Genomic DNA, 12090 nt, shown 5'->3' on the forward strand with positions numbered 1-12090 from the left:
TTTCCAGAAAAGAATGTGGGCTATTGTTTTACCAGCATTTAATCCCAGACCATGATTGTTTATTCAATTAACTTCTAAAATAATACAAAATCTAACCTTATCAAATCAAGTTCCGAGATTTATACCCCTCATATCCAGTCGTAGGGAGAAAAGTGAGCAAGATTTTAGCAGGCATGTCTGTATGTACATGATCTCAAGCATGTACTGGCATGAATCTGCGAGATATGAACTTCGTTAGCAGCTTCTACTGACACTGTATCTGTACTTGTGTATTACATGGGAAATCTAGAACAGCTACATTCACTACATTCGTTCATATGTTCATGTTTTCAGCTCTGCTGATGGAGCAGTTTTGTTTGCACAGGCCCGAGGCTGACTCCATGAACTGATTTTCAGTGAATGAGGGGGAAAGGTATCCGAGGGGATCAGAAGGCCTTGCGGCCATCATGTAACCTGATAGATGTTTTAAACATAAACGAGTACAACTGGTCTGTGACTCATGTTTGAACATTGTACAGGCTGGTGAAAGAGTGTCGTTACTTAACTAACTGTTGTAGTGTAGCCAAAACCCACACGCAGATAAAAGCATTGTTACTTACCATGAAATAAAGACTCAAGTAAAAGTACAGCAACAACTTCAGTCTCATTAGAAAAGTACTCACACTGGACCTTCTTAGTTCATCCAGTGTTGATTGGCAGAAGAACTGAAGCCTGTTAGGAGCTATTCTTCTCTTTTATTGAGAATAAGAAATTAGAACCTTTAAAAGTCAGAGGTGGGACCAATTACATTAAACACATTAAAACAACCAAAAACGTATTGAAACATTTATAAGTCAATTGAAGTAAATGTAGATTAATTTTCTTATCAGTAGAATTAGAGGAATATGCATTATCATGTGAGAACAGCTCTGGAGCACACCTAACTAGTTATTCCCCACGTCTGCTGGCTACCAAAAGCAATGTGGGGTGACTTTCACTACCTGCAATTGTATCATTAAGAGCTTTGCATGTCTGCGAGGAGAACATGACCTGCTTTATTGGCTAATGTCATTCAAGGGTTTAGCAGATCGTCTGTCTGGCCCACTGACGTCGTCGGTTCACTGGATTAGTCAGCACTGGGCAGTGTTGTGCTGCCACGCCTCTTCTTCCGAAGGCACCGTGGCATTGGGGTAGAGATTAGATTAGATTAGATTATGCCCATTTACACTTAAGCATTTTTCTCATCAGCACAACAATGGCTGTAACCAGACTATGATGGTTCTTAATAATAATCATGGTTGTCCTGCTGGGTCTTGTTCTCCAATCACAACATTTAAAGTGTGTTGAAATAAAGAAAGGCTTCCTCAGAATTTGAAGTATGTGCCTTTTATCTTTACATAAATATTCTTTGAAATGAACCATTTATAAACAAGCACCTTTAAACAAGCGCCTTTCTAGCTTCTCTGATAACGGCCTTACACTGTCCTCTTATCCCTTAGCTCCATCTGGAGGAATGGGTGTGAAGGTGCTCCTGTGCTTCCCCTTCTACAGGCGTTGCAAAGACAAATGCAGGAGCAGACACTGCCCTCCTGAGACAGGTAAGAGACCACTGCTGTGGGTTACATCTTAAGATGATGATTTCATTACAACTCTTACTAGTGATTGTTTTGGTAATTAAGTAATTTATAGATCAATTTGGTTGTAAACAAGTATTTTTTTATATCTCAAAATATTATTGTATTACACTAAACAGAATATGTTAAAAAGAAAAGCTTTTGCTAAAATTAGCTAAAGTTCAGACACAAGTGTAAACATTTTGTTCTGTTTATTTTTATTTTTTCAACAAATATAACTTGCTAAAATGTAGACTGTGGTTTGTTTGTACAAAAATTGGGAAAGAATCAGTGCAGATTAAACATTGATTAAATTTAGCTTAATGGAGTATTCAGGACCACCACAGGTCTCAACATACCAAAGTGCAGGTGGATATATGTGTAATGTGTAAGGTGAGTGTAGTGATGCAGTCTACACATGCTATTGGAATTATGGTAAATACGAATTGCCGACTTGGCGGTTTCACATGAACACCCCCTCGAGTCATCAGTTTCCTGGTTTAATTAACGGTTATTACCTTAACTCCCACCGCTCACTGCTGCTTCAGATCTTTCAGTGCTGTGTTAATATGAGGTATGAAACTTAATGAAACAGGCTTTCATTAGCACTGTGGGGTCCGGGTTTGAGCTAAGGTCAAAAATCCAATTAATCCACTTAATCCACTTTAAGCAATATTTTAAGGCTGATGTGTAGCATGTTTTAGCTTTTAGGTTTTCAAGAGCATTTACCAGTTTAATATACCACGACTAGCCCTGTATTTATGACCGCTGTATTAATGAGTGAGATACCTTTAAATTGAACTCATAACGCCAGCATGTGGCGTTATGACAACTGAATTATGGAAAAAACATGCCCTAAACCCCTCCTCCTCCTCTTCCACCTCCGAGTATGGACCGCACTAGCAAAGTTAGGTTTAACAGGCAATTTAAGTGCAACACTGTATTTTGAATTCTTCGTTAAACTACATTATCCACCATACAAAGCACAGTTGTTGTGATGTATTATCTCCAGCCAACCAAGTATTATTATAGTTCTAATGTTCTAATGTCATTTTCTCTTGAAGAACCCACAGTACCCAATGAGGAACCGAAGCTACGTCTCTCTTCCACAACATCCACGAGCAGTGAAGGAGACAGTGGGAGCAGCCTGGGTGGCCCTCAGGTGTATTTTTCCCAGAAGGCCCGGGTTTCCTTTAGACACCAGATGGACAGCAACATCAATGCAGTGGATGCCACATATTAACTCCCATGCGTTGCCAAGCTCCAGAAAACGAACCCTGACCCCTGCGTTGTGAACTGTAAGGAGTAAGGACTGTAAGGGGGCTTCATCATTAGTGATGAAAAGTGGACTAAAACAAGATAGAGGCTCCAGCGTCTCATAACTACTCAACTGATGATCCCTCTTCTAAACACAGAAACAAGACAGTCATACAAGATGTTTACCACAGGAATTGGCAGAGTTACACTGAAGTGAGAAGAAAACGATGGTTCCACAGTGCTTTCGTGTAGAGATTGTGTCATTAGATTACAAAAAGTGCTTTATGCCTTTTTTTAGTTCCTGTACTGCTCACTTTCCTTGGCATGGTATCTTCTGGTACCATGAAGGCTGCAGATTATTCTGTGTAAATTTGTTTTCATTTTACCAGTAAAAAAGTATGAACCGTAAAACTGTACTTGCAAAGAGGTAGAGGTCTCTTATTTTCAGGCCTATTTTGAGTTCTTTCCAAGTGCTCTTTTCATTTGGCCTCTCATATGACAGAGCTCAGACGGTTTAATATGCAGAGCCAAGGTGTTAAATTCTACAACAGTTGAATGCTTAATTCTTCTATTTTAACAGCATCACATAGCGACATCGCAGCAAACAGGTATGCTTTTGTCCTAGATTACAATTAATAAGAATGTTAGCAACTGTCAAGACAAGACTTCTAACCCATCTTATCATCCAGTTTAACATTATTTAAAACTTTTTATATGTCCTTTTTGTATGAATATGTACAGCATTTGCAAATTGTATCTGACCCACAAAAATGAGGCTGATAGAGTTAACGTCAATTTTAAATATTGTTTTAATAATATTATTAAATATTATTAAAATTGAAATAATCAATTTTGGTTTGATCAATTTAAGACAAAAAATATTCAAATGATTTTTAAAGTGTCCTCAACTCTCATGTCTAATTTTCTAATCTGTATGTGCCAATTTGCAATTAAAAGCATTTCTTAAAACCGTGTCAACCAGCTGTTTTATTAAAAACATGATAAATGATAATACAAAACAAAAAGTTTACAGACCAGAGAAATCTGGTCTTTAAATGATCCTGTAACCTGAAAGTCTCTGAAAACACCCCAGTGAATGGGTCGGTTACTGCTGGACAATGTTCTTCACATGTTTTTGGGTTTGGAGATCACTCCATCTGGATAGCGTTTCTTAAAGCGAGCTACTACATCAGGGTCCAGTAAGTGAATTCCATCCAGCTGGTTACCCAGAGTTACCCTGGAATTGGAGAAAGGACAGATTTAAGTAAAAGCTAGGAAGAATAAAAATCCAAAAGCAAAAATGCTGAAACAACTCAATGTGTTCACCAGTTTGGCTGGACGTTATGTGGTCTCCCAAAGAGTTCGATTTTCCTGGTCCCAGGAGACAGACGCTCAATCATGCCATATATCTCATCTGGTTTGTGACTGGTGGATCGCACCTATCACAAGTGAGTGGGACAACACCAACACGGTTGTTTTTCTCTTACCACAATATCAACATAGTATCATATCATGACAAAGACTGCAGTCATAGTTGTGTTTGTACCTCTGCAACGATAACATCACAGTCTAGACCTCTGTTGAATCCCTGAGGGTTTCCCTTCACCCCTACCTAATACAAGACAGAGATTTAAGAGGAGGGACAAGATGGGGACAAAAACAAGCTGATCTGAGGCATATGCACACAGAAACTCACCAAGCAGTGCTCTTTGCCGTGGTTCAGCCAATGTCCAGTCCTGCCTGTGCGAATAATCCGCTGGAGCTGGTTGGTCTTCACCCAAATGATCTCATCAACGCGCTCGTACCTGAGCCAACAAGAGAATAAGAGTGAGTGAAAAGCGAGAGGGAGAGAGAAGGAGAAAATAACATGAGTTTACAGCCTAGTTTCCCCAACATCTTAATGTTCAGGTCATCTAAACTCTCGGGTGAGCAACCAAGGGCTGGAGTCCAGCACAGTTTGCTGGTTTTCCTGCTCTAAAATACCAACTAAACCTGGAAAATAACAGGTAAGTTGAATCAGGTGTGTTTGAGCATGAAATGCACAACATAGTGCAGGAATCCAGCCCTCCAGGCCCGGAGTGGTCCTCCACTGTTTTAACGGGTACAAGGAGTGTTCAAGTGTGATACTCAAATCATTTTTGTGATTGCTGGGGGGGGGGGGGGGGGGTGCCAAGAAAAGACCATTTCTCAGATCTTTACAGCCCCTAGAGATGCTGTTCAATTCACAGACGGTGAATATGAATGTATCAAAAGGCTACGGCCATACTAACTTCTAATACCACAGAACCACAAACTTATACAAGACCAAACAAAAACATGTTCTTGTATTTGCACTTACCCCCAGAGGCTTAGGCACTCTCTGCCAAGCTCCATAGCTCTGTAAAAGACAAATTTCAGTAAATACTAACATTACATTAGAGGAGGTTGAGAACAATCACAAGAACTTTAAAATTTGTCATATGTGTAAGGCTTATTAAATTCTGTTTGACATGGTTTCATGGGGAGATTCTGATTTAGAATAATGCACTATCCTTAACCTATAGCGCAACTGTTAAGCACTGGATAAACATTTAAACACAATAGGGATGAGGCCAAGTGCGGTTTTCTAAGGGCTTTTTAATTAAAACAATATACCTATGTGCTAACCTGCTCCACAAGCCAGGTTCTTGCAAGTATAGGACACTCAAGTAACAAATAAAGCAAATTAGAGTAAATCAACCCCACTTTTAGCTATACCTTCCAGTGACCCAGAGGAAGAGGAAACCATCATCCTGGAGAATGGGAATGTTGAGTTTCCTCATCTCGTCATCCGTCAGTGTTCCATATGGAAGCTCCATGTGGATGTCCCATGGTGGGTCGGCCATGACCACAGCAAACTTTCCTAGGATGGACACGTCCAGGTAGCGGATATCACAGCAGATCCACTAAAGCAGACACAGAAGATGACAAATCTGTGCTGAAATCATCACAGTTCAAAATTAAACATGCTCTTAAAAGAAGGCTGATGACATTCATTCAGAAACTTAGCCATGGATGCATTTAGCTTTTTTGGGAGTTTGCAGATGGCAGAATTACACTGAAAAGTGGAGTCACCAAGGTCACTTCAGGCTGTGTGAATCTTTAAGTAATACATGTTCTGACATCAGGTCAATACATAGGTTGTGACAATTTGGAGAGAGTAACAAATACAATGAACCTGAATGCAGTATTGGCCAATTGTTAATGATCTTAGTTAATTAACTCACATATCTTGTACAGAGCTATTACCAACAATTTACAGTTCTCCCATTCCCTCAGACACACAATGGATTTCCCACCTGGGATGGGAACAGTTTCCCAACGTTGCTATCCCCATCTCCAGAATGTAGGCCGAGCTCAGCAGCCCCCGCCTGCGGCCCCAGGGTGCCGCTTTCTGCCTCGGGTGGGCTGTCGATCTCATAGTGCACATATTTACAGGTGTCCATATGGAAGCATGTATTTAAGAAGGAGCAGTCTCCCAAGCTCTCGTCTGTGTGCTTGTTGATGATTCGCCTATGGAAGTGACATGAGTATTTTAGCCAGTGATGCTTCATTCACCTAAAGGAATCGTTTAGCCTGCCTTGTTCTCATATCTAATACTCTGTACATACTTAACCCAATTGCTAATCCATAAGATTCAAAACCCAAAGGGACGTTTACTGTTAATCTCGGACCTGAACATGTTCAAATGTTTAATTTATTTAACCATCATAATTTTACAACGTATGCCCTCACACCCTACACAGTCACCACATGCACTAAAGAAATAAATGGAAAGAAATTAAAGGATAAAAATGAAATTGGGGCAGAAGAGCAGCAAATGCCCCTTGCATTTCATTAGGAGACCAATTTAAATACTGTAACTATTGTTAATAGAAGTTTTAAAAGTTCCACATGTGCTGCCCCTCAAATTAACTCATGTCTGATGTATGAAAAGCCTTGGACTTTGTTATGAGCTCAACATCCATCTCTGAATGGAGGTGTGGATGTGTGTGGTGGTGGACCTACCTGAAATGCAGCTTGTTGCATGGTTGTGGTGTGTCTCCATAACGCATACACTCTTCTTTAGTCCCATGATCGCAGAACTCTTGCACTTGTGCTCGACCCCTTGAACGGAACTTCTCCACGATGGATTGCTCTCTGGCTGAGCTGGTATTCAGTAGCTCAAGGATTTCCCTGCTCACCTACCACACACACACACACACACACACACACACACACACACACACACACACACGACCAGTATTGCTTTGTTCTTAATAGGATAAATCCACCTCCAATCACTCCTAGACTTCAGAGAATACAGAATGTGTGTGTGTGTTATATTACTGGTAAAATTCAGTATTGATGTTGAGATTTATGCAGCTAAAATTCCACCGGAGAACAAAAAAATGGAAACCACATATGTAAACACACTTTAACCCCAACAATCACTGAGCATCAGTGATTAAAACAAATGACCCACCCAAGTTCCTCCTTTTCATAGGCATCATTGATGCTTCAGACGTTTTATTAATGTTCTGTACCTTTTTGCTTTGCTGCTCCTTGGTTGACTGCTGGCTCAACAGGCTCTCTATCTCCATATCCACATGAGATGCCTTTCCCTTATTGGTCCGCCCCTTTTTCTCTGGCCCTCCTCCACCACCTCCCAACTTCCAATCAGACGTTCCCGTCTGTGAACTAGAGGGAGCAGCCAAAGAAATAGACGAGGTCTTGGGCGGCGAAGGTGGAGACTGAAGCGAAGGCGAGGAGCCAGGGGGCCTTTTTTGGTGAACACCATCCTCGACTTTTCTTTTGACACCAGTTCTTTGAGGTTGGGTGGTGGAACTGCCAATCATGGCCCATAGTTTGGTGTGATCTACGGAGATGACTAAGGTGGACGAGGAACCAGAGGAGGACGAAGTGGTGATGGTTGGCTGCTTGACTTCAATCAACTCTTGAGCAGAAAATTTCAGTAGAAGACTCTGGATACACGTGTGGGTTACTGGTGTTTCAGGCTGCGAGAGTCAAAGCAAAAAAAAAATAAAGAAGAAATACAGACGTATACAGACACTTATTGAATTAAGGCTCATACTGCCATACATACAGAGTTGAGCTGGTTAGTGAGGGTGAGAGAATCGGTGGGCAGCGACAGTCCCAATTCAGACAGGTATCCCAAAAGTCTTCTCTCTAATTCAGGGTCAGGCGGACGCTCCACCTCTACTTGCGAAGGGGTTTGAACAGCTGGCCCTGGACTGTCACTCCTTGTGGCTGCCCCATCAGTCCCTCCAACCTCTGTTAGGAAAGATATAAACAAACCCACAGGCAGAGGCATGACTGCTGACTTCCTGGTGCTCCCTCAGTGAACATTTAATCAGGTCATTTCACGTAATTTAATCATTAGTCATATGTACAACTGTAGGATTGATTTCACAAACTGGTATTCGTCAACCAAAAGCTACATCATATGATCAGCGCACTTACATACCACTTCTAATAGTTCCTTCAGCCACTATAAACTGCACCACTGCATACACAGGCGATCAAATGTGCACTCACAGCCTGTACAATCTCCATAGGAAAGCATTATCTCCACCAAAATACATAAGAAACCGCTCCAAAAGAACAATACTTCTAGCAACAATAATACAAGTAGGTATAGTAGAAAAAGATGATGTCTGTTAATAAAGGCTTACTTTTTCTACACTTTATATCTACTCAGATCCTAATAAGAATCAGATGAACATTGGAGAACTTATAGGACACTTGTAGCTCCTTAAATTAGCCTTTTAGCTTGCATTTGATCTTCTTCTGGCGTCTACTCGTTTGAATGAATCTTAACCTCTGAAAGAGCGCTTACTCGTCTTACTAGTGCTTCTACACTTCTTGAACTCTAAACTTTAAAATAACATTGGGTAGCTGAATGCATTAAGCCCTAAATGGGACAGAAGCTGTGAGTTAGCTAGCTAACTGCAGCCAGATAAGCAGTCGGCTATAGCTAACTACACACAACAACATACCGATGCCTAGCTGTGTGGGGTCCTTCCTCCTCCTCTGGAGCCTCTCTCGGAGAGAATCGAGCTGCTTCTTGTGAGCCTGGATGTTGCTCCATGTATCCGACATGTTAAACAGCTCTGTATGAAGATCACGACTGAGATTATTTTGAAAGTATTTTTGCCTTAACGATGCAGCTGCAAACTTTGGCTAAACACACAAAGGGGCAAATTCCTGTCTGCAGCGGAAATTCACAACCGAGACTAAAACGACCGCATAAAAGCCTTCAGATGATAAACTCTCAGAGCATTCAAACATATTTTTGCTATATCGCCCCAAACCAAGAATTTTAATGCGATATACATGTAAAATAATAATAATGAAAAAATTAAGAATTGAAATGAAAGAATTAATTATTAATGGCGTGAAATCAAGGGCGCGCCAGTGGAGAGAGTAAATAAAACATATTTCAAAATAAAAGTCAACCATTTACTGAATGAAGATGTTGGTCAAACGACAGACCACGAATAAGCGTTTTTGTCTATGTTTTTTAAGGAATTTCAATATTTTAAGCTGTAAATTTTATTTGAAATACTCGTGTTAATTCACCTTAGCTGTATCTTTAATATATATTATTTATTTATATACAATAATAACATTCATTTTAATCACGTTTTCTTGCTCATGCAAATTATTCCGACTGAAGAACGATTTGACAAACTACAGAGCAAATATTTGGAGCTAACTGTGAATAAATGAGTTTACTGTAGTGACTATAACTGAAAGTAACTGTGGTATGAATTTCGATGAAAGAGTAGCTAGGATGCCATCTAGTGGCTGATAATCTCAGTGGATATAAATGTTCACAGATCAAGCATGTATTGTTGGTTCTTTCTATACAATTATTATTTATTCTGTTTTAAATTAATTATTATTAATTCTGTATTGAAGCACAGTTTGATTTGATTCATGCTACAAAATATGATCACAATTCTCAAACTGTATCCTTTTCTAGTAGGACCAGTAGAAATGGGCGCACCTAGCTAGCAGGCCTACAGATTCACAGCATGTTCCGTGCTGGCTAATTAAATCCTCTCATCTAATGTTCTGGCTAGTTGTACCATGCAATCTGATTAATTAGATCAGTGATAGCTTTGACTGACTTGTTAAATTTAGCAATCTGCTCAGGTCATCCTAAACCCTATAATTAGCTATTTGAATCCCACTATTCAACTGGCTAATGAAATCCTACCTTTGGTAACTGGCTGATTGGCTGATTCAGTCCTGCATTATGGCTGACTAGTTGAATCGCCTGCACTGATTGGGTAGTTGAATCCAGCAGTTGTCTTGCAGTCTTGCTCAGTAATCTGTTGCTTCTGTAGATCCCCAGTTTATGCACAGATCCCAGAATGTTGCCCTCGTAAACTTAAGATCCTTGTGTTGGGTAGTTTGTTATGCATGATTAGGAGAAGGCTCATAATGGTTACGGTTTGGTTCTGTGTCAGGTTGCCAGGGTTTAGTATAACACACTTTTAGTTTATATCTAAATAAAGACTGCATAAAGAGGCATATTTTACTGCATGTGTGACAATGATGCTTTTAGATCTTAATTCAACCCCTAACCTACGCATCACAAAATGAACTGGTTAGCATCGAGGAGCTCTGGCAAATTTCAGTATGTGGCACACATCTTTGACATATCCTCCTAGTAACTGGTAATGATGAGACAGGGGAAGGTGAGTGGTAGGCGTAATCAGAGAATCCAGAAGTGGACATGTGCAGTTAGGGGGTGGAAGCTACATTGAATGTTAGTGCCCTTTTACCACACATTAGCTTGGCACCAGTTTGAAGTATTTTATTATTCAGTTTTATTAGATAGTTTATTTATTATTTGGTTTTGGTCTCGTGCACCAACTATTCTGAAAGGTTCCAAATTAATCAAATCAATTATACACACAGTTATACCCTGTCTGACACACCAGGAGGACTGAACAGTGTTTTTGTAAAATTGTGAAGCACAATAAAACTTTTATTGTGACTACATTTTATATATATATATAAAATGTAGTCACAATAAACGTTTTATTGTGTTTCACACAATAATATATATATATAAATACATATAATTATTAACTTGAAAATAAAGCAAATGTGTAAAACATGGTGGTGATTTAATTTGTATTGTTTATTAGACTTAACGACTTGCGAGAGCTGATCTGAAAGGAGATGATCTGGTCATATAGGCTTTTTAGCTTATTTCTCAGTGTTGATGAAGGTTAAAGTGCACGGCTTTAAAGGTATCTAACTCTCACTCACACGCACACACACACACACAGACATACACTGCCATGGCTCTAATATTTAGGTATACTAAAAGCCCCCATGGGCCACAATATCCTAACCCCAGTGTCCCCAGTGTGCTCTTTTTTGAAAGCCAAAATATGGTCACCCTAAGGTTAGCATAGTCCGAGTATGGAGCTCCTTCGGAGTGCTTGTAGAAGCTCTGTCTATGCTATCTACTTCTTCTGTCCAGCAACACAGCAAGTGCAGTGTGTTAGTTCATGAATTCCTTTCTGTTTACATCTTCACTCGTTAAATACCAGGTCGTGATGGGTGTATGGCAGTATATGTCACTGTGCGTGCGTGTTCCTTGCAGTCAGCTGGCAAGTGTACAGGATGGATTCTTATTGGGGGAGCAGTGGGCCTGCAGACCAATTAACATTTGAGTCACTTCTCGTCATTAGCAGCTTGGTGTAACAAGGACCTCATGCAGAGAGCAAGACATGCAAACATACTTTGCACTTAATCATAAGTGACGCACTTCTGGCCTTCACAGAGCTCTACGTCAGTGCACTCCTTGGCTCAGCAGCCATTAGCACCCCTGATTAGAGCTTAATGACTGTGAGTACTTTTGTCAGTGGTTTTTATCAAGGGTCCTTACAGGAAACTAGTTAATGAGGAACAAAGCATGGGAGCTACTTTTGGTTCTTCTGTGCTTATTGAGTATATGAGTAATTGAGTTATCTAAGAGTTATTTTCACAATTAATTGAGCTGAATTAGAGTAAAAAAAACACAAACCTAATAAAACAACAAATCATAGACTTGCTTTCAATGATGGCCTTCCAGCTAAGAAAATGGGTAGAAGAACTACCTACTACCAGAACTACCATGTTTTATATAATAGAGAAGTGTGGTTATTCAAACCTTCTTGATGGAGCCAATAGTGGTTCTTCTGTGGCATCGCTTAAA

At 40.0% G+C, this 12090-nt stretch overlaps 1 protein-coding gene across 1 annotated transcript; it reads right to left on the reverse strand.

The window, feature by feature from the left end:
• Nucleotides 1-3818: 3818 nt before the first annotated feature.
• mettl3 (methyltransferase like 3) lies at nt 3819-9067 on the reverse strand. Its single transcript, XM_072687525.1, has 11 exons — nt 8867-9067; nt 7954-8141; nt 7394-7864; nt 6876-7051; nt 6167-6380; nt 5586-5773; nt 5188-5226; nt 4546-4654; nt 4396-4461; nt 4176-4288; nt 3819-4086 (listed from the first exon to the last, which is right to left on the reverse strand). Exons 1-11 carry the CDS (start codon nt 8967-8969, stop codon nt 3975-3977), a joined length of 1779 nt encoding a protein of 592 aa, XP_072543626.1. The 5' UTR covers nt 8970-9067; the 3' UTR covers nt 3819-3974.
• Nucleotides 9068-12090: the final 3023 nt, after the last annotated feature.

Source organism: Salminus brasiliensis, chromosome 9 (assembly GCF_030463535.1).
Source record: "Salminus brasiliensis chromosome 9, fSalBra1.hap2, whole genome shotgun sequence".
Taxonomy (NCBI): domain Eukaryota; kingdom Metazoa; phylum Chordata; class Actinopteri; order Characiformes; family Bryconidae; genus Salminus; species Salminus brasiliensis.